This window comes from Salmo trutta, chromosome 14, assembly GCF_901001165.1.
Source record: "Salmo trutta chromosome 14, fSalTru1.1, whole genome shotgun sequence".
NCBI classification, from domain to species: Eukaryota; Metazoa; Chordata; class Actinopteri; order Salmoniformes; family Salmonidae; genus Salmo; species Salmo trutta.
Genome location: NC_042970.1, coordinates 63,247,647 through 63,271,122, shown reverse-complemented (window position 1 = coordinate 63,271,122; position 23,476 = coordinate 63,247,647). Strand labels below are relative to the sequence as shown.

The window sequence follows — 23,476 nt, the reverse complement described above, 5'->3', positions numbered from 1 at the left end:
TAGATACAAGCACAGACCAACTATTACTTACTCCTGGACAAGATTATTAAGAACAAACACTTAGAATAGCTCAATCTCTTATGGTTTGGATTTTACGCAAATACAGATAAGACACTGCAGAAATTGTGAGGAATAAGTCTTGCACAATTCAGAGATTAACCAACAACTCATTTGTGAAAAAGTGATTCAAATTTGATATCCACATCGTTGTAAAGACGTTCAAAGCTTTTGCCCAGCTAAATAATTTGGAGGAAAAACAACTCTTACATGAGCATTACATAATTCATTGACATGTTAGTAAAATATCATACTTTTTTGTTCATAATGTCACAAGTCATTGTACACATCAAATAATATACCAAAATGTTACTTTGTAGGGAGAGAACAAAAACATTTTTATTGTTGTTGCACAAAATCAATAACCTATTTGATAAATCGGGGATATAAACAAGCCATGTCATCTTGGCATGCACAGAATGAATGTACAGTCTTACATGAAAAATAATTGTCGAACCACAAAGCACCGCTGAAATTAAAATATCTTTTAAAACGGATTTAGCGGAAAACTGAACCAAGGACAAATAATTCCTGCAACATTGATTTTAAAAATAAGTATTCTACAGTAAAATAACATTTTATATGCCTGCAACAAAAAAAAAACTTTGTAAAAGCAGCCAGACACCATCTTATAAAAATGAATTTAAAAAGTTATATTACTATAAGATGCTGTGACTGCCAACACGGTCCATGTCCATTTTTATGAGTTGATTTTGTGAATTTGCATAATTAAATACCTCTTCTTTTAAATAGCTTCTACAAAATTGAGGCACTCCCTAAACCTTGTTTGTAAATACCTAGAAAATGCATATTTACAAGTATGTTTTTTGTTGTGATGAATCTAAAATTCACAACCTCTTGAATCTGGACCTTGGAAAATTCAAATAAACTGAAGTCCCCGTAAATGTTTTGAATGATCGTTTCAACTATGTTTAAGAGGAGATGTTTTTCATTCCAACTAGATTTGCTTCCTGAATAGCTGACAGCATGTTTGACTCTTTAAAAAAACTAGTGATTGACGGGCTCATACATTAAAATAAATGACTAAATAGTTACATAAAATGTACCAGTTAGATTCCAAGGGTATTTTATTAAAATATACTGAAACAAACCATTAACCAATTAAAAAAATATATTTGATGGGGGAGAAAAGGCTGCAACACAAATGAATCATGAAAAGTTGAGAAAAAATGGTTTCCAGTAAATGTGACAACAGTGGCTATTACACACAAAAAATAATCTACCAAGTCAATCAAAATCAGTCACAAATTTGCATTTGATAATAATCGTCAATAATTGTCATAATAATTTTATCCTACAGGCTATTTATTTTTTGAGTGTGTACACTATACAAATGTATAAAGATTGGACAGCTTGATGGTTGTTTGCAAATTATTTTACAAAAATGCAAATAGATTTCACTTACAATATACGTGTGGCACCCTAAAAACAAAATACATCACTGAATGGAATGCATGTCAGAAAAAAGTCCCACAAACGCCTGAACAATTTTTTTTATTTTGTGGTTAAAATAACCCACACTGATTGCATTTATTTGTTAGCAATTGAAACATTTTGAGTCATCAAAATAAAAGCATAATGTTTTTTTCTGTCTAAATTTCCAGGCAAATTGCCAGGGCAAAAAGACAGAAAACCAAATCAGAGCAAGCGGTTGGTAGCTAAAAGTGATGTCCGCTGATGACAAAGAGTACATGGAATATCGGTGAAAAAGACTGGTATTGCAGTACGAGTACAACTCAGATGATAAGACAGAATCAAAAAGTAACTGATGGCACTGGTCTAAACTAGCCGGTATTCTTTCGGGCCGAAGTCCTACATAAGTCTAGGGTTGCAAAAATAGTCTAGGGTTGCAAAATTCCCCAAATTCCCAGTTTTTTTTTAGAAATCCTGGTTGAAGAATTCCAAGTCAGACGATTCCCTAGTTGCTTACTCCCTTGCTGATTCCAGAAAACCTCAAACCGGGATTTCAGAAATACCAGAGAATGTTGGGGAAAGTTGGTGACAGGATCTTTCTCAAGCCTTTCTAAATGACCGTAAAGCTCTAAAGTGGGTCAAAGAAAAACAAGGAGATAACTGACGTAGACCCAACATATCACTCAACGTGAATAAAAATCTTTCCAACTTGGCCGTCATCCCTCTCTATACCTTCAGATTCCCTCAGCAGCTGTGCCTTAGTTATGACTCACGTTTACCCATCCACTCATTTATGCAGTTTGTCTCAAGTTTCTCCACATACAATTTTTTTTTTATCTGCAGTTTTGCTTAACTGTTTAGATGTTTGGTCGACATGTGATTGGACATGTAACACTTTGGAATTTAACCCCATCACGCCATACGCCTACTTCAAAGACAGTGGTTAACTGGCCTCAGCTGAAACGGCAGAGGAAGCATACCATGGTTCTTCCTGAAACTAGTTTTTCCAAGTTGGAAATCAGACAACAGTGGACCTCACTTCGATGTGGCTTTGCATGCTTATCATCAATCATCATCTATCCTATATTTTTATCTTTTAAACGAGGGCAGGTGAAAAAAAAGGAATCGACGAGCAACCAACACATTTGTATAAATGTATAATAAAGTAATAGTTTTATTCTGAATCGTGTGTGTTTGCATGTATGTAAAAATCCCATTTACTCCACTAATCTGTCACTGAAGATTATTTTCAGGTGAGAATGTCTAAGGTTAAGGATTAAAAGCAAACCAAATGAAGTCTAATGTAAATTCTAACATGATACAGGAATTTAGGTACATGTCTGTGGCATACAACTCAGTCATTTATTTTCTTTATATGTACAGATTAGAGGAAAATGTATCTACTTCTATACAATGTTCCATATATTTTATATGAAATTAGTTGACCACTTAGCTTTTTCGCTGTTGACACAACTATGATGAAAATCAAGACATAGAAAGCCCACTCAAAATTTTTAAAAAAAGAAAAAAAACGTGGCCAACATAACCAACTTCAACAAGGGAAAACAGACAGGCAGCCAAGTGGTCAACCAAATTTTTTGTTTTTAAAATCATTTTATGTTTATTTTTCAACTTTTTTTTTTTTGCATTACGTACATATATAAGTGTACATAATATAAGCATATATTCATATATACATAATGTGTATGTATATATACCAGTAATGCAGCCATTATATATACTTATGTTTTACATATTTTTTTAAATTTTTATGTCAGATATGTGAAACAGAAGAACGATTTGACTGTTACAAATAAAAGTTTAAAACAAAACAAAAAAGCGGGAAACAAAAACGATGAATAGAAACGATTTGTAAAAGCACTTGTACTGTTTTTTTTTGTCTTTTTCTCAAAAGTTTTGCCATTATTAACTTTTTTTTCTTTCTTTATATTTTACATGTTTTTTTATTTATATTTTTCTAGGGTGTATTTCTCAGGGGTGAAACTCATTTAAAATAGGAATAGTATCCATTGCTACCATTTGAACTTCCTATGCTCAGCTCTTGGAGTAGGGAAAGTGGGTCACTGTGCTTTTTGACCTGTTCGGGACGAGCTCTGGGTTTGGGTGGGGCGCGGAGGGCACTGGCGTAGGACATGGTGGGGGGTTTTCCAGGGTTTTGGGGGCCCCCGGGGCCTTGGCCAGGCTCTGGGGGGGCCTGCTGCTGCTGCTGCTGCTGCGGCTGTTGCTTGCTGTTGGGCATGAGAGGGGGGAATTGTCCGAGGTGCTGGAGGGAGTGGGCGGGAGGCTGGGCCGCAGCTACTGCTGCTGCCGCTTCAGCCTTCATCTGCTCCTCTGCTGCCTGCCGCAGGGCCTTGGAAGCTACTGGAGAGGGAGGAGGAGGAAGGGAGAAAGAAGGATGAGGTGGAGGGGAAAGACGAGAGGTAGCAGAGCAAGAGGGGAAAGAGTAGGAAGAAGAGAAAGAGGAGAAATTAGGGCTGAAGAGATTACTTTCAACTTCCAAAATATACAATACATTGTGGGATACTTGTCAATGTCAGGAGAACAAATGGTCACTTAGGAAGGAAACTGACACATTTGCTTTTGTCACGCTTGCATTGATGGAATCATTGACAATGACAGCCACATGACAGGCATTTCAGCATGAGGATTCATCAACCTTACAGTGGCCAACAAGCCAACAGCCTTCAAATTATATTCACTAGGTCAAACCCTGATGACAACCATCAGAAAGTGAACACCCGACTGGCTCTCACCTGTCACAACTCTGCCACTGCTAGAGTTATCACTGCCAAGTACAATGAGTGCAGTAGGTTACACTTGATCTGCACTGTACCTCGTTCAGGTACATAGTCAATAGAATACTGAATAATTACTATAACAGTTTGATAACGGTTTAAAAAGTCATTTGTGGTGCTTCTGATACATACCTAGGAGGTCCCGGTGTTGAATGAGTGTGCTGGCTCCATTGCATGGAATGTTCTGGAACGGGCCGGGGCCACCCCCGTTGCCGGGCCACAGCTCGGGCGGGGGGTAGCCGTAGGGTGCGTGGGGGTGTTGGTGGGTGTGTTGGTGGGGGTGAGGGTGTTGGTGTGTGTGGGGGTGCTCCTGGGGGTCTGGCGGGCAGGGCTGTGGCTGCTGCTGGGCCAAGGCGGCGGCGTTGGCGGGGGATCCCTCGTCTGGGTAGCTGGAGGAGATCCGCCGCTGGTAGAGGGGCCGCCCGGGACCCCTGGGTTCATACTGAGAGAGGGAGAAAGAAAATAACAGAGACAGGTGGGACACAGAAGGGAGGCAAGGAAGGAGAGAGAAAAAAAGACAATATAGGTCAATCACAACGTTCTCATTTCACTTACACAACACATTCACTCTTCTGCCAGAGTGCCCATTACAGTTCCTGTAAGCTGGGAACATGCAGGGAATCATGATTCAAATCCTGGAAAACTCATGGGAAAAGCAATAAGACGTGATAAGAGCCACGTGAGGGGACAGGCTGAGCATTACGCAGAGCAGTCGAGAAAAACACCCGTTCCGAAATTGGACAGTGGTATGAAAACAGAACAGCCCTCGGACCAGAACACCATCCAAAGGTGTTGATGACTGTGGTGAGCTGAGCCTTTGGAGAGTGACAGTGTTATACTCATCACCCTGTGAGACCCTTTCTTCTCTGGAAATGTTGGTCACATTGGTGGGGGGGTTTATCCCAGGCTGTGTCACAACCGGCCGTGACCGGGAGTCCCATAGGGCAGCGCACAATTGGCACAGCGTTGTCCGGGTTAGGGGAGAGTTTGGACAGGATGGGGCTTTACTTGACTCATCTCGCTCTAGCGACTCCTTGTGGGCGGGCTGGGCGCCTGCAGGCTGACTTCAATCATCAGTTGAACGGTGATTCCGGGTTAAGCGTGCGGGTGTTAAGAAACGCGGCTTGGCGGGTCATGTTTCGGAGGACGCATGACTCGACATTCACCTCTCCCAAGCCCGTTGGGGAGTTGCAGCGATGAGACAAAATAGTAATTGGATATCACAAAATTGGGGAGAAAAATATATTTTTAGATTAGCTATAAAACTGCACATTTCTCTTCCCCATGTGTAGAATTGCTAGAAGTTAGCCGTTTTTCCCCCAAAACATATTTTTTTAGGAGGACTGGTGCAGTGTTGAGACTTGACTAGGTGAGGGGTGAGGTGGTGTGCCGTCTCTCCAGGTCTGACTAGCGACCGTCTTGAGAACGGTGCACTGCGTTTGCTGCTCAGGCAGGTTTGACTGCCAAAGCGGCGCAAAGAGCTAAATAACTTTTAGAACGATGTTGCACCTGGACAAATTATCAAAAATGTGTTTGGTAAAAATACTATGTAAATTTGGTATATTCACACACTCAAACACACAAATATTTTTGGGCAGCGGGGGCAATGATTTTGCCGTGGCGCAACGCCACAGCTAAATGAATGCAGCGAAAACACTGGAGAGTCCTAACACTCCAACACAGTGGGCGAATATCCTTTTCAGACCGGATATTGGCATCCGAAAAGAGCAATGTCTTCCAATTGCCTGTTAAAATCTAATAAGGAAAATGCCACGAGGTCGACTAGGCTGCCACGTTAATCGAACAGGCTAGACAATAACAGATACGTAGGATGGAGAGGGCTGCTTATTCACTCTGTGGTCTGACCCAGCTGGGTAGGACCAAATGTCTTGGTCGTGTTCATTAGGGACCGCAACGGATAATGTTTTCAAACATTTTGCACTGGGAAACAAAAATTAGTGTTGGACAAGTCCATGTAGTCCCTGCCCGTTTGGTGCCTAATGAACAACCATGCACACACACGCACACACACACACACACACTGTAGCTCTCCAGGACAAGGGTTGCCCAAACCCTGGACCACACCTTCACCCACAGAAATCCTTAATGCTATGCCCTAGCATCTCCTGTCCTCAATCACCAGGCTTTAACTTTCTACTCCGACAAAGTTAGCAACGTTGAGGAAATTATTTTCCCAGCTTTAGGGCCCCCCCAGAGAGCTTCTGAGCAATATGCTGCACTTTAACTGATACATGTCTCCTTTTCTCACAGTCATTTTTAGGTCAGAAAAACTAATTACAGAGCGTAAGAAAGTCACAGCTTCCATTTCCTGTGATGTGATGGTGAGAATATTTTTATTTTTTTACATTTATGTATTAAAATCTTGAAATATACTTGCATGCACCCGTCCATGCTAAAACGTAGCATTGGAAGTGAGGTGAAAAGACAGTATACTGTAGCACAAAACTGCGACAGACAAGGCATACTAGTAACGGTGACAGGCGGGGCATACTAGTATAATAGTCACAGCAACTCTCTTCTTCACACACACACACATGGATGGAGCATGGTCCTTACCTCTTCTACATTGTGAAGGGCGGTGGCACCTGTTGTTCTGGGGGAGAGAGGGTGGTAGGGCTCCTGGCCTGGGCCTTGACCCTGCTGCTGCTGTTGTTGGTGCTGCTGCTGCTGGTGGTGGAGCTGCATGAGGTGGACCTGCTCCTGTCTACTGGGGTGGGCCATGACGGGCAGCCCATAGGGGAAGCCCTGGCCCTGGGCCAGCATGTGGTTCTGGGCCACGCCAGCTCCGCCGTGAGGCCACTGGGCCTCCTGGAGGAGGTACTTGACCTGTGGGGGCGGGGTAGTGGAGTGGCCCAGCTGGTGGGGGTAGGCGTTGGGGTTGTAGAGCTGGTTCCCCGGGTGCTGCTGGAGACCCGGGTTATTGAGGAGCTCCAGCTCGTGGTTGGTGGGGTCTCGGCCGGGATAGGGGCCAGGGGGGAAGGGGCCGGTGTGGTTGGAGGTTACGGACGAGGGGGAGGAGGGGTCTCCTGGGGAGCGGGACTGGACCTGGCGGTACTGGAGCAGGCGGGACTGGGGAGGGGGCTGCATCTCAACCGGGTCCCTGGGATCGGGCTGATCCTGGGGTGGCATCTCTCGCAGGAGGCCTGGGAACCTACGGAGGAGAGAAGATGGAGATAGATATATATATATATACACCCTTAATATCCAAAGGCAGTCAAGTCAGTAGAAAGAGAGGGTGTGAACGGTAGAGCGAGAGGAAAAACAGCCCGAGATCGAAAGAGCGCGAGGGAGAGAACAAGACAAAGCCTCTCACGGCCCTGAAGGTTACCTGGTGAAAGGCGGTCCACCAGCCTCGTCCTCCATGCCGGCGCACATTCTCCAGTTGGCCCGTGCCAGCAGCTGAGGGGGGAAGCGGGCTAGGCCGGGCTGGGCCAGATGGGCCAGCTGCTGGGGCAGAGGGAAGGCCACACCACCCTGGAGGAAGGGCCCGGGCTCACCCCACTGGCCCAGCCGCGCCTGCTGGCTCAGGGCCTCCAGAGTTAGGGGGTCTGTTGTAGGAAGAGAGGGAGCACGATTGTTAGATTATGGTTTGATACTGTATAAAAAAAAAAACTTATTTTAGTGTCACATCATATGATGCAAAAAACATTCTGTGACACTTGCTGTATTTTGAAAGTTCTATATATTGAAAGTGTAATTGCTGACATGCAAAACATTTTGGGAGTGTATCAACAGTGAACCAACAAATACCAAAAGATAGTTTGAGTGGTATTTTCTCTCAAGTGTTTGCCTAGGTAGTAGAAGCATTGGAAGACTAGGAGTCATCACCAGATTGCTTAAACCTAGGCATGTCCGAGTGTCTTTAGATATGAAAATATCAAAGTTGTAGTGTCAAGGGATTGTTTCTGGACCCGGTCAAAGTCTTCAATTAAAAACAAGCCATAGCCTACGGTCGCTACCTCACAGCCCAACCAAGGTGTGTGAAACAAAGAGCAAACTGGAACTACAAGAGATGTTCAGACAGAATAATTTCAATAAAAGGCGTTTTATTATTAAAATCACATCTGCATAATTAAACCTAGAGGAATGCTGTAGTGTCACAATGTGTTAGGTTTTATTAACAAAAAAACACCACTTATTAAACCTCCCCTTTCCTCAGAGAAAGGATTATATATTTTGTGAAAGAGTAAGGTAGACAGTGTAATGTTATCCTGTCTGGGTGAAAAAGAACTTGGAAGTTTGCCTAAGGTCGGTACTGAAATCCAGCCACTCGAAGGGAAAATAATTGTTTTCAGAAACCCATTCCAAGTAAAGAATTTCAGTCAAACTATTTTTCTCTGGATTAACCATTACTTGAACCATTCAAAGTTCAAAAATGTTGTTTCCCTATAGCTAATTACCTGACCTTTTGTGTAATTATGTGAAAGTGATACCAGCATCAACTTTAAAACAAAAAGTGAGGGGCAAAACTGATTACTGGATCCCCCACAACAACAGGAGGCACTCACCGAAGTGCCCAGAACCATCGGTTTAGTCTAACGTGACCTCAGACTGTTGTATGTCAAAGATACAGACCACACAACCAGTACTACTACCACCACCTCTCAGGGATTCTGAAGAAAAGCAAATTGAAGAGGAGACCTCATCTGTGTCCCACAGCTTCTCGGGGCCAAGCCATAAAATACAGACCAGGAAGAGATTGCAGAGATGCAGCAAAAGCTATACATGTATACAGTAAATAGATCAACAGGAGATGCACACAGCTACAACACAGCAGTGAAATAACTCCAGGTCTTCATTCCACTGGACAAGTCATCTCACCAACATCTCGTCCCATTGGAAAAAGGCGCTTCCTTCTTTGTACGCAGGCCTTTATTTGTCACTGAATGACAAGAAACGTTTCTGGACAAGACATTTATTTTCTTGGACAAACTATAGTGTGACCATCACCAAATGTTATTGAACCAGTGTCTATTTCACAAAAAAGATGAGGCTGCTCAGTGTTCAGTTTGGACTATTTGCAGCATGGATGGTTGGTTCCTGAGTTGGTTGAGTAACACATTCTCTATGAGAAGACTTGACTATTGGGAGTTCATTCACCCTAAATGTCCATATGGCAACCTCAGTGCCACGTGCTGGGATGCATGTGTCCTCAACCTCTCCATCATTCTGTCAAACTACCATGCCCTATGTCTTGAGATAAGAGTCCTGTCCTGCTGTCTGGCGCTCTGTCTCGATTTGACAACCTCAAGAGCCTTTACATACAGGGCTGTCCGTCCACGATTCTTCCCGAGACCTTCCAAGGGGCTGTCCAGGGTGAAGAAACTCTCTCTGTACTGCAGTAAGTGTAACAATTCATCACTTCTATCCAACACCTTTACTGACCTGACTAACCTGGAGGAACTGTCTATTAATAACTATAGGCTTTCGGTGATGGCACTGGACGCATTGGGGGGGGGATTCCTCTTCTAAAGAAACTGAGTCAACACCTGTACACAGGAGCTCGCTGATTTGTTTTGTAGGATGGTCAATATGTCCCAGTCATTGACGAGCCTGGACTTTACATCAGACGAGAGTCATTTTGAGACACCAGAACTGCTCTGAAACAAAAAGGAGCTGTTCTTGAGCTTCCTTATTTCTATCGTCTTCAAGATGTGTTTCTTACATTCCCTAATGCACGTCGTTTAGAAAAAGGAGCATTCAAATGCTTTGAAAACATCTCATCTCGGTCTTTGCCCGCTATCGATGAGGTACAGAAACAGCTTCTGCAGTCTGGTATCAACGGATTAGGTTATTTTCCCTTTGACGAGAAAAGCATTTCCTTCGAGTCAGTTTGTGAGACGGTATTCAAACTCTCAATCACACAACTTGAATTAGATCACTGTAAATTCAGGAACTACACCACATCTACAGTCAAAAACTGCTTGGGTATAAAGATGATAATTCTTGTTGGCTTTGGATTTCATGCCAGCATAAACTTGATACATTATCTGAAGAATGTCACCAAGATGAGTTTCCCTTTTTGACAAAGCTGAGCTTGGTGTTCTTCGTGACACTCAAAAGGGACCCGTCACTTGGCTGAAGACACTGTTTCTGAAATGGCTCAACATGCCAAACATCTCAGAGCAGTTCTGTTGTTTCACACATATGGAGCGGCTGGATTTAGCAATCAATCAAATCTCCACTGTTGTCGACTTTACATTTAATGGACATGGTCAATTAAGGTTCCTAGACCTAAGAAGTAACAATATCTCACAGATTAACAAGCACGTTTTCTACGGGCTGCGAAGCTTGGAGACCATAACACTGGAAGATAACCCAGTTGTTCACGTCGAAGCTCATGCATTAATCCACCTTACTTCCCTAAAGAATATAGATTCAGGAAACTTTCTCCATCCAACCAGTGAGTCAGAGAATAGTGTGAATCTTCCCTCAGGGGTTGATGCACATGAACAATTTTCTCAGTGTGTTACAACCTGACCATTATCAATGGCAGCGACCCCAAAACCAGGCATGGCCCTTCGACTCCGTGTCCCAACCGTGTCCTTCCAAGACTGCTGGAGGCCATTCTTCCAGTCTGTCGTCAGCCTCGCGGCCAAGACATAGCGCCTCCTGTGTGGGTCTCACTTCGCCGCAAAGTACTTCCCCTCCTTGCAGGAGTTTGACTTTCAGTCGAAGCTCTACGCCAAGTTTACGGACATGACTGACCTGAACAGGCTTGTGCAGTTGAGGTATCTGAAGCTGGAAGAACTGGACCTTTACCTGCAGCCAGGGCTGGCCATTATGTTCCACAACCTGACCAGGCTGGAGAGCCTGAACCTTAACGACTGTGGAATCCTAAGTCTAGAGGAGGACCTGAGCAGAAACCTGCACTCCCTCAGGCAGCGCGAATCGTTGAGGAGTTCACCGCGATGGAAAGCTTCCCAGAACCCCTGACCAGCCTGAGGTACATGCTATTCGCAGATCCTCACCTGTACTGCAGCTGTGACAATGCTTGGCTAATCACCTGGGCACAGAGACAAAAACAAGTCCAGGTTATCTTATTTCAGGCCGGAGAAGTGGAGCTGACATGCAAAAATGCTAACGATATCCAGAACTTGGAGGCCAACTGTACCCTGGACCTGGGATTTGTCCTGTTCCTCTGCACCTCCCTGGCCCTGCTCCTCTTCATGCTGGTGGTCCTGCTCCATCAGCTGGCCCTCTTCCACATTGCCAGAGGCTGGCTGGAGGAAGGATTGCGGAGGCCCAACCCCAGGTACCGCTATGATGCCTTTGTGTTGTACAGCAGAAAAGACAAGTGCTGGAACAGCTGCTGCCCAACCTGGAACAGAGGAGGCCTCCCTTCCTATGTCTCTGTCTGCACAGCAGGGACTTCCAGCTAGGGAAGGACATCGTGGAGAACATCACAACGAGCCTCTACGCCAGGCACCACTTCCTGCGCAGTAACTGGTGCTCGATGGAGCTGAGACTGGCCACTCTCCATCTGCTGGTGGAGCACAGGGACTTCCTCATCCTGGTATCCTGGAGGACATCCCACATAGGCAGACATCTGCCTACCACCGTCTGGCCAGAATGGTCAAGACCAGGACCTACCTGGACCGGCCCCGTCACACAACCCTGCAGCCTGCCTTCTAGGACCATCTGTGGAGCAAACTGGCCCCTCCTGAACCACAGCCCAGACTAACGCAACACACAGATATACATTTACACCTGTATACCTACCGGTATCACAACAAGAGTATTCAATATTTACAGATTCTTGTTAGCTATTTTGTTGTTATTGTTCCCTTGCTTTGAATAAACCTCCCGGTTAGAGGGGACAAAAAAAAGAACAAAAGAGTAGCACTCGTAGAATTTGAACTCTATGGTAGAACTCACCCATCCCATCTCCCAGGCCTCCTTCCTGGTTCTCCTCTCCGAAGCTGTTAACTCGGCTGGGCTGCGACAGGGCTGGGTGGTGCCCCACCTGGTGGCCCATCTGGGACCTGATGGAATTCCCCATCTCCTCCGGCCCCTCCTCCTCAGTCTCCGGCACACCCCTGTGGGAGGCCATGGCCCCACCAAAGAAGGAGGGGTTGTGGCTGCCGCTAGCGTAGGCTGGGGATAGCTGGGCCGAGTGATGCTGGTTAGGCTGGCCCATGGCCGGGCCCCCACCTGGGTGCTGAGTCGGCACCCTAAAGGGGAGCCTGGACACGGCGGGGTACTGTGGGGGGAAGGCCCGGCCCACGGGATGGGGGGCAAAGGCCGGGTTGGGGGGTGCCAGGTGGTAGTTGAGGGGTCTTTGGCTTGAGTTGTCTTTGCGGTGGAGCATGGCATTGGGGAAGCCCAGTCCGTCCGTCTGAGAGTCCAGACCCCGGCCACCGCCCGGATCACACTCTCCCTGAAGCAGTTGAAAACAGTGTGAGCAGGGCTACAATCACATTGCTCATTTAGCAATTCTACAGAATGAATTAAACGATATTAACTTATATACGTATTCATTTATACATGCATCAATTCTAAATAGTTCATTAGCTCGAAATGGGTTAGCTGACAACGTCAAGAAATCGATGCCACATTCGGGCAGAAGTCTGTGTATTGTTGTGATTCTGGATGGCCAGATGGATAGAAACGATGACAAAAAACTGCCAGGTGGGGAATCGCAGGTGGCTCGGTTCAGCCAGTTTTATCTGGTTCTTGATACCACGTGTTGTTTTGTGTTTTGACTGATGTCGCGTTTATGCTAATATGGCTCAAATTCACTAGCTCGCTAACCAACAATTGCAACGATGGACTTGAGAGAAAACAAGTGCTGATTGTGCAAATGTATTTGTTTTCAATAAACATTGGAGACTAAATATAGTTTACAGGTTGTCAACAATCAAGCCAACCCAGTCTGTTTTGCCCCATAGTTGTACACAGGTCGGTTTTGTTGCTAAACAACCAACCGCTCTATCAATACTTATTTCTGTAAATACGTGTGAGCAAAGCAAAACTCCTTTTTGAAATTATGTATTATTTGAATTATTGCTAAATAGAGGCTTTAATGGAGACTAGTAAAAGTCATTTTTCTCATTGTGATAAAGCACCAACTAAGCCCACAGCGTGACTACAGAGCGAGTCAACAACGTACCTGTTTGTCCTTCATCTCCGAGGTCTTCCTCTCTGGTGTCTGCAGCCGGCTCTGCTCGGACTTTGCACACCCGTCCATTTTACCTGAGGGGGGTTCAAAAATGCAGGCACTTTTTCAGCTACTGTGCTGCGTTTGAGTTACTGTGCTAAGACACCGACTTCACACAGTTTCTACCAATTTCCACATTAAAGCACTTCAACTTATTTGCTACACACCGTTTCTGACAGAATCAGCCTGAAGCTCCTTGTCGGGACTGGTCTGCTGGCCCATGCCCAAGGGGGAGGGGTGTGTGACTCCGCCGTAGGGGATGGGCGAGCCCCGGTTCTGGGCCTGCAGCAGGTTCAGGTTGTAGGCCATTGCCGCCTGGTGGCTCATGATGCGTGGGTCCATGGCAAAGCGGTTCTGGTAGCCGGGCCACGGCAACTGGATGGGGACAGACTGGACATCACATCAACACGAGTCAATATAAATCAATCCACGCAATACACCTAGTCAGTTCAGACTGGGTTGACAGGAAGCAGGTCAGCTAATTCCAGTGGTGTTCTATCGAAGTTCATTCTAAAATGTTGACTACAGTGCATTCTCCCTGTGAAATAAATGATTAAAATATCGGTAGAACCAAATAAGTGCAAGTCTAGGTAACAGATCATTCCTAAAGAGTGATCTTGGTACCTAGGCCAATTTATGAAATTATCCCTTTTTCCCCATGGACATCCCAGTAAAATGCATTAACTTTTTAGTGACAGGGGGCAGTATTTGGAAATTCAGACGAATGACGTGCCCAAATTAAACTGCCTGCTACTCGGGCCCAGAAGGTAGGATATGCATATTATTAGTAGATTTGGATAGAAAACACTCTGAAGTTTCGAAAACTGTTTGAATGATGTCTGTGAGTATAACAGAACTCATATGGCAGGCAAAAACCTGAGAAAAAAATACAACCAGGAAGTGGTTTGTAGTTTTTCCCAAGTGATTGCCTATCCAAACTACAGTGTCTGTGGAGTCATTTTGCACTTCCCAAGGCTTCCACTAGATGTCAACAGTCTTTAGAACCTTGTTTCATGCTTCTACTGTTACTGGGGAAAGAATAAGAGCTGTGGACTCCCTGAGAGCAATGAGTTGTTTACTGCGCAGGCGCGCCGTTCTTTCTTTTTCCTCTGTAATGAATACGCTATTGTCCGGTTGGAATATTATCAAAGATTTATGTTAAAAAGACCCTAAGGATTGATTGTAAACATCGTTTGACATGTTTCTACAAACGGTAATGGAACTATTTGACTTTTCGTCTCGGGTTTTGCGCTCGCGCATTTTGCCTTTGGATAGTGATCTGGACACGCGAACAAAAGGAGGTATTTGGACATAAACATGGAGTTTATCGAACAAAACGAACATTTCTTGTGGAAGTGGGAGTCCTGGGAGTGCATTCCGACGAAGATCAGCAAAGGTGAGTGAAGATTTATAATACTATTTCTGAGTTTTGTTGACTCCAGAACTTGGCGGGTAACTGTATAGCTTGCTTTGATGGCTGAGCTCTGTACTCAGAATACTGAACAATGTGCTTTCGCCATAAAGATATTTTGAAATCTGACACAGTGGTTGCATTAAGGAGAAGTGTATCTATAATTCTTTCATTAACTGTTGAAAATTTTATCAACATTTATGATGAGTATTTTTGTAAATTGATGTGCTCATTCACCGGAAGTTTTGGGAGGCAAAACATTTCTCAACATCACGCACCAATGTAAAATGAGGTTTTTGGATATAAATATGAACTTTATCGAACAAAACATACATGTATTGTGTAACATTGAGTCCTGGGAGTGTCATCTGATGAAGATCAAAGGTTAGTGATTAATTTTAGCTGTATTTCTGGTTTTTGTGACGCCTCTCCTTGCTTGGAAAATGGCTGTGTGGTTTGTCTTGTCGTCTCGGCGCTGTCCTAACATAATCTAATGTTATGCCTTCGGCGTAAAGCCTTTTTGAAATCGGACAATGTGGTTGGATTAACGAGAAGTGTATCTTTAAAATGGGATATAATAGTTGTATGTTTGAGAAATTTGAATTATGAGATTTTTGCTGTTTTAAATTTGCCGCCCTGCTATTTCACTGGCTGTTGACTAGTGTGTCCCAGAGAGGTTAAGATTTTCACAACTAACAAGTAAATACATATGCAGGAGATACTGTGTTGAGTGAATGCAGCTTGCCTTGATGCGTCGAGCTGAACTACTATGCTAGATATCTAAGCAATAAGGGCCGGGGATGTGTGGTGCATGGCCAATATACCACGGCTAAAGTCTGTTCTTTAGCACGACGCAACGCAGAGTGCCTGGACACAGCCCTTAGCCGTGGTATATTGGACACAAACCCCCAGGAGGTGCCTTATTGCTATTATAAACCGGTTTATATACCACAACACCCCCCCATGCGCAGACGGTCTATGTGAAAAGCACAGTGGCTGATGTAGGTCGGAGGAAACAGACAGTGTGTTAAAATATTCATCTGGTTCTGTGAGGGAGAGCAGTTTGATGTTGGATTGGTCTCTGCCACCTGTCAGACCGGCTGGTGAGTGAAACATATCCCTTTATTGCAGTGGATGCAAATTGATTGACAACAGTGAGCAGAAATACAATGAACATTTTGAAAAAGGCCATTTTGAACAAAGCACATCCATCCATATTTCCCCCCCGCCAAAAACAGAGGCATTGGTATGCTAAGGAATGAAGGCTCTCCGATTGTTTGCATGGTGCATATGATAAACTAACTCCTATATAACTGTATTTTCATCAAAAAAAAGTATGCCAAAAAAATCCTCCTCAAATATAAAGAAAAGGGCCCTGAAAACAGTCAAATAATCTTTTGCTTCCCAAAATGATGAAACAGAAAAAAGGATGCCATGTATCTAATGAGAACATAATTTGAAACAGTCTTCCCCTCCGTGTGTCGACACTTAGCTATTTGCCGTGGCAAATCATCCTTCTGATAGAATGAGTTTTTAAAAAACAATTTTATCAGCCCTGTGCCATTATGGTTTAATGGGAAAATAAACAGCCTAGGTTGGGTTAGATGGAGAGTTGACTTTCTTTCCATTACTGAACGAGGAATAACGAGCGTGAAATCTCACCCCGCGGGCCGAACTGAAAATGTTCAGACTAACAGAAGTCATTATTCTCAATGAACATGTTGTTCTCTGTCTTGTTTTCAGACGAGGAGGAGACGGATGGAGACAGAGGGCCCAAACACAAAATGAACATTTTGCAATCAAGCTTATGGGGATTTTGGCACTCTATTAGCAATCGTTACGCGCTGCTGAGTTTTCGTTAACAACTCGGCATAACACCACAGCCCAACTGACAAGTCTGAATTAAATGCAGGATTGCATAAGGGGTCCATGTTTTTTCCTCGACTGATTCATCATGTTACAACCCAAAAAAATCTTGTTTTCTTTGAAACTCAAATAAACAGTGCATTTAGACCAAGAACGAACACCAACTGAAAGATTTGTGTGTGCTAGCATGCATAAGAGTGTACGGTACGCTGTATGCTCTTGCACACACAGTTAACCCCTTCCAACTCCGACTCAAAGTAACACACTTACAAAAATGCATTAATTCAAACCAAAACTCACACATTTTTGAGTCTTTCCTCAACAATAAACTACAATTCCCAGTAGCAGTATACTTACGGGCAGTGGCATGGACATGACCATGTTGCCTCCGTAGACGGCGGGCACGTAGAGGATGCTGGCACCCGTGTGGGGGTCTATCCTCTGCACGGGACTGGGGGACTTGCCCATGCCGCCAGGTGTGCCCCCTAAGGGCGGCGTGAACGCCCGGATGGGGTTGCCCATCAGTACCGCAGGGTTGGGTTGAACTGGAGAGGGTTGGGGGAAGAAAAGAGGAAAATAAAAGTTAATATCTGCTAAATGTGCAACTCTTAGAAGTAGAAGAGAATAGTAGAATAAAATATAAAAGTTTATATCTGATAATGATTTGCTACTCCTAAGTGATATTCATTACAGCAGTGGCTAGTCTTGTTGCTAATCCTGAAGGATTTTATTATCTAGACCAAATCACTGTTTTGGTCTGTGTTATTTGCGCCTATGCAGACCAAGCTAATTTCCCCATGAGATAATAAGTTACTGTATTTTGAAACAATTGGTACTTAAGATGTCAACTTAATACTGTACTGTATTCTTTTTCACAACAACAGGATGGTGACGGAGAGCTCAGTTCTGTTGCATGATGATGATTATGCTGGCAGTGATTACTGTGATGATAGTAATGATGATAGTAATCATAACATGTACAGTTATGATGGTACTCTTGGTGCGCTTCCCTGTTCTCCTCTTCGCTCTAGCTCTCTGTCTAAAGGGATGGCACAATATGCCTCCTTCTATCCATCTCTCCCCTGCTCGCCTGGGAAACACAGAGTATGTTTGTGGAGAGATGGAAGTTTAAGACTTGGACAGTGCTTCAGCCTCAAACTACATACAGCTAGAGTATAATGTTCTTGACTTGGCAGTGTTTACCCTTACACTAACAGTGGTAACCTTTTCTGTCTGTGTGCGAGTGGTTTGTATTGGGATTCGTGTGGACTCCAGAAAGAGTATCCCAAAGTGGATACAAATAGACAAGTCAACATTCAGATGATGGAAGGAAGAGGAAAGATCGACACTCACCAAATCCTTCAGGTGGGAAGTGCTCCGTGTGGTTCGCATGTTGACCTTTCCCCTGGAAGAGAATGAGAGAGGGAGGCATCCTTAGAAAGCGCTGGAGCGAGAGAAGCGGAGGAGTGCGAGGCTCCCTATATGAAGCGGTGGGCAGGCGATGGTAACCGTACGGTCCGAGGTGGCCCACATATGTCACGATGGCTACACGGTTAACACTTCCAAAACACTTTAAAATAGCCAACACTGTTGAATCTAAATGGCAATAACACTCTTGGAGGATAATGCATTCACTGCAGCTCTTGAATATAAAGCCACTGTGTGGATTCATGAGGGAGGCAGTTATAGTATTCTAGGGCCTGGAGTTTTACCTAACGTGACCAGACTAGGGAAAACGCTAATAGAAAGAATAAGCAATGGGTCAAAACATTTGAAACATCCTGCATTTCAGTTCTTAGCGAAAGTAGGCTTTCATGCGGTCAAGTCATGTGGGCAGAAATACTACTGGCCCTAAGATATCAAAAGACGTAGGTTTCCTATTTTCCGACTCCTCGCTTCCTTCTTTAAATCATTTGACCAATTCTATGCTCATAGAAAAATGTCCACCCTATACTCGCGTGTCATTTAATAATCTCTTCAGCTGGAACTGGGTGTTCTATAGCTGTTATGATTGTCGCATACAGAAGCGCTTCCTTACATTATTACTGTATTAAAAGGCTAGCATACATTACGCACGTTTTTCCATCAGTTTCTCTGCTAATGAGGACTGCCACTAACTGGAGTGAGCAAGCAAACACAACACCCCATTTAGCAGACACTTTTTTCCAAAGCAACTTACACAAGCACGCACCAATAAGTCTTAATTATCTCTCTCCATCTCTACTCTTCTCTCTCTCGCCATACAGAGAAGAGAGGCAGTTCTGTGCCCCCTGGTTCCATTTTAACGCCCTCACAACATTGGGCCGTATCTATTTTCAAACAACAACAAAGTCTGACACGGATCGTTATGTGACCAACAACATGGAAGTTCTCAATCCAATTGACTTTAGGTGGATTGCAACCTGTTGCATTACTGATGCACGGAGGAATGTACACAATAATCTACTTTAGCGTGTCTTAGCGTAGCCGAGATGAGGCACGCATGTCCCCCTAGGTGGTGGTGTTAACTGATAACACTTGACGTGGTTTCCCTTGGGGGGGGGGGGGGGGGGCGCGCGCGCCTCATGATAGGTTAGATGGCTGGTTTGGGTTCCCTTTATTGGTTTAGACACTCAGGGAATGCTTCTTGTACTTCTGTTAAACTATTAAAAGTGTGAGCCTTTTACTATTAAATATAACCTTTATTTAACTAGGCAAGTCAACACAGGACAAGCTAGTTAACCTAGTAATATCATCAACCACGTTAACTAGTGATTATGTTAAGATTGATTGTTTTTTAAAAGAGAAGTTTAACGCTAGCTAGCAACTTACCTTGGCTCCTTGCAGCCACAAGGTCCTTTTGATGCTGCACTCGCGTAACAGGTGGACAGCCTGCCACACAGTCTCCTCGTGGATTGCAATGTAAATCGGCCATAATCGGCGTCCAAAAAGGCCGATTACCGATTGTTATGAAAACTTGAAATCGGCTATGCCGATTAATCATCGACCTCTATTCTCAATGTCACTCCTGCCAAGCCAACCTCTGTCACAGGTGCAATACAGTTGCTAATAATAGCTCCATTGCATCTGCCTGGCATAGATTCTTCTAGGTCTATGCCAGGCCAGATGACCAGTGCCACACAGCTAAAGCGGGAGATTGAGACAGAGCTGGAGGAGGACACCTTCAGACCAGGGGACACCGGGTGATGGCAGCAGCATTTCCTGCTTAGCAGCCATATTGGACCAGTGATATTGAGAGCTCGGAACGAGTCTACACAAAGTGACAGCAATGTCAGATGCACCTGGAGGATGAATACCTGATCAAGATGGGCTCACGCGCTCTCACACACACACACACAAACACACGGTTATCAGTCTGCTCACACAAGATGACAAACAAACTTTGTCGAAAAGGTCTGGAGACGTTTCTCTGCAGCAGTGTCTCTAGAAGATGGTTTAATCAGCGGCCTTTTAACATACTGACATAAGATAGATTACAGCAGGTCTTTTTTGGTGAGGGCAGAATGGAAAACATACAGACATGCTTTGAGTGTCAACTGTAGCAGACGAGAGGAGAAAATCCCAGTAAGGATGTGTGTGTTTGTCACGTGAGTATGTGTGCGCGCCTAGGTGCAAGTTGGAATTTGAGTATGTGTACTGTGTATAGAAGAATGTATGGGTTTGTGTATGTCGTACCTGGCAGTAGGGTTGGGCAATATGGCCAAAATACCATATTTGTGAATAAAAAAAGTTATAGTTACAGTGCAGTGGTTTAAATGTTTTTATTTAACTAGGCAAGTCAGTTAAGAACAAATTCTTTTTGCAAGTCAGTTAAGAACAATTTCTTATTTACAATGACGGCCTAGGAACCGTGGGTTAACTACCTTGTTCAGGGGCAGAACGACAGATTTTTACCTTGTCAGCGCGGGGATTCGATCCAGCAACCTACTGGCCCAACGCTCTAACCACTGCCGCCCCAATAGGCTTACTCTATCCGATTGCTTTATACCGTTCAACCAAACCAACCAAAAATAAATAATAGGACTAAATTGACAGTGAAGTGGTCTTACTTGTAGGACTTTTTATAAGAGATTCAAAATCCTCTTTGGTACTCGACCAACCATTTGCATACCGTAAATTCCGGACTATAAGGCGCAACTTTTTTCCCAGCTTTGAACCTCGCGGCTTAAACAATGACGCGGCTAATATATGGATTTTTCCCGCTTTCAATTTTTTCCCCACCAAAAAAACACATTCTGTGACGTGCTCAGTTTTTTGGCGGCATGAAGCTTTCATTAGACCAATGAAATTGCCGAACGGGTTAAGGTCAAACAACTTTTTTTACTGTTTAGATTAAATTGAGCGCTCTCAAACTTCCCATCATTCTGATTACGGTAGTAATTTTTCACCCTCATGGCAAAGACACGGAGAAATGCATATGATGCAGCTTTCAAGTTGAAGGCGATTGATCTGGCTGTTGGAAAAGGAAAGAGAGCTGCTGCACGGGAGCTTGGTCTTAATGAGTCGATGATAAGACGTTGGAAACAGAAGCGTGAGGAATTGACTCAGTGCAAAAAGACAACTAAAGCTTACGGCTAATTTTTAATTTTTTGTTACAAGCCGTGTTTCGTTAAAGCCTATTTATTTTTGTTACAAGCCGTGTTTCATTAAAGCCTATTTTTGTTACAAGCCGTGTTTCGTTAAAGCCTGTGTAAAGTTCATTTGTTTCAATGTACCGGTAGGCACCTGCGGCTTAGACATGTGCGGCTTATTTATGTTAAAAAATAAATAAATTCACCGGTAGGCACCTGCGGCTTATAGACATGTGCGGCTTATTTATGTTAAAAAATAAATAAATTCACCGGTAGGCACCTGCGGCTTATATTCAGGTGCGCTTAATAGTCTGGAAATTACGGTAGTTATTTTTTCACTTCAATCATTTATATATTTCTTAATTTCCTGCATTAATTTCCTCTATTTAATACCCCCAAAAAATCCTTTACGAGAATAATTATTCTATTTGACTTTGTATCCTCGGTGTCAACTACAATTCTTACTTCCAACACTAGTGGCAGTCGGACAATTTCTGGGGGGCTGTACTCACAAAGTTGTTGATTGTTGTGCTTGCAAGTTAACTAGTAGTTCTCAACTGTTAGCCGTTACTGGCGAGAAAAAAACGGATGATTACAATCATTTTTTTGGAGTCATTACTGAATAATTTAAAGTTTGATTTCTGACATAAAAATAGCGTTATAGAAGGTAGAGTAAAAATCCAAACCGGTCCGTGGATGAATACCGACTGTTTACCGCCCAGCCCTACATGGCAGGAGACAGCGAGCCTTACTACTGACCTTTCTGTATGGAGTAGTATTTTTAAAAGTGTAAGAGCCTGTAACCAACCCACTGTGTGTGTGTGTGAGCCAGTATGCGAGCCAGTGTGTGCTATTATGTGTGTTAGCACGCACGGGGGAAGTGCGCGACTGTCTGCACGTGTGTGTGATGTGGATATCCACCTCATTAGACCCAGCGGGTGATAGAGGGGCTTGGCAGTTGTGGTGATTTAGTTCACCTTTATGCCAGTAGCGAGGACAGCAGAAAAACAGTTAACATTTTCACATGCCGAGACAAATAAATAAATAAAACACTTTCGAAAAGTAAAACATGGTTTTGCGATAATAATAAAAACTACCTAGAGGACTTACTTGACAGGAAACTACTCCTGCTGCAACCACAAAAAAAAAAGATTTCCAAAAGGCCCGCGAGGGAAACAATTACTTTGTATTGAACTGAGGTTTATTTAATTGAAAATAAGATTCATTCCTTGAGCCATAAAACCACTGACTATGTGAGTGTACTCTTGTACCACCACCAAGACAGACACTGGATAGCCAGAGCCATGCATCCCTCTCATTAGGGCTGTCATGGAATTTTAGACAAAGGTAATTGGTCAGCCAAATGATTGCATCCCCCCCCCCAAAAAAAACACTATCTAAATCAAATGAGAGCCCTTTTACAACAGCAGTTGTCACAAAACGCTTACACAGAAACAGAGCCTAAAACCCCAGAGAGCAAGCAATGCAGACGTAGAGGCACGGTGGCTAGGGAAAAACTCCCTAGAAAGGCAGGGAACCTACTGTAGGAAGAAACCTAGAGAGGAACCAGGCTCTGAAGTGGTCAGGCCTATCCTATTTTTGTTAAGACTGACATTTTCTCCTCCGCATGTGCTGCTGCAGTTAGGGGGCATTGTCTAGGCAAACCAGGACTTGTTTGCTACAACACCTTGATTGTATCAGCAACGAGCAACAAAGTTTGATCATGTTGTAGAGTCCATGTTACAGCAGAAACGGACTCAAATGCACAAATGCCCGTCAGTCCTGTATTCAATTAGATGTTTGTTTGACACAAAACTATAATAAAGAAATACAATTTTTATGGTTAGTTTATTTCCATGACAGTCTTCATCCATAACTGTAGGTTACACGGTTATAAGGTAATTGTGACAGCCCTCTCTCTCTCTCTCTCTCTCTCTCTCTCTCTCTCTCTCTCTCTCTCTCTCTCTCTCTCTCTCTCTCTCTCTCTCTCTCTCTCTCTCTCTCTCTCTCTCTCTCTCTCTCTCTCTCTCTCTCTCTCTCTCTCTCTCTCTCTCTCTCTCTCTCTCTCTCTCTCTCTCTCTCTCTCTCTCTCTCTCTCTCTCTCTCTCTCTCTCTCTCTCTCTCTCTCTCTCTCTCTCTC

The 23,476-nt window shown here is 43.9% G+C and overlaps 1 protein-coding gene across 4 annotated transcripts in view; it reads right to left on the bottom strand.

The window, feature by feature from the left end:
- Positions 1–370: 370 nt before the first annotated feature.
- The window catches only part of LOC115208593 (probable helicase with zinc finger domain), a 64,614-nt gene continuing 41,508 nt past the window's right edge, over positions 371–23,476 (bottom strand). For 3 of the 4 annotated variants that reach the window (XM_029776773.1, XM_029776775.1, XM_029776774.1), the window contains exons 23-31: positions 18,119–18,170; positions 17,123–17,310; positions 13,656–13,878; positions 13,441–13,523; positions 12,207–12,708; positions 7,657–7,876; positions 6,885–7,479; positions 4,440–4,749; positions 371–3,873 (exon numbers count right to left, since the gene is read on the bottom strand). In XM_029776773.1, the coding sequence (XP_029632633.1) occupies positions 3,497–3,873; positions 4,440–4,749; positions 6,885–7,479; positions 7,657–7,876; positions 12,207–12,708; positions 13,441–13,523; positions 13,656–13,878; positions 17,123–17,310; positions 18,119–18,170 (2,550 nt within the window). In that variant the 3' untranslated portion in view covers positions 371–3,496. The remainder of the gene's footprint in view (positions 3,874–4,439; positions 4,750–6,884; positions 7,480–7,656; positions 7,877–12,206; positions 12,709–13,440; positions 13,524–13,655; positions 13,879–17,122; positions 17,311–18,118; positions 18,171–23,476) is intronic. The other variant, XM_029776776.1, reaches the window with a different exon arrangement.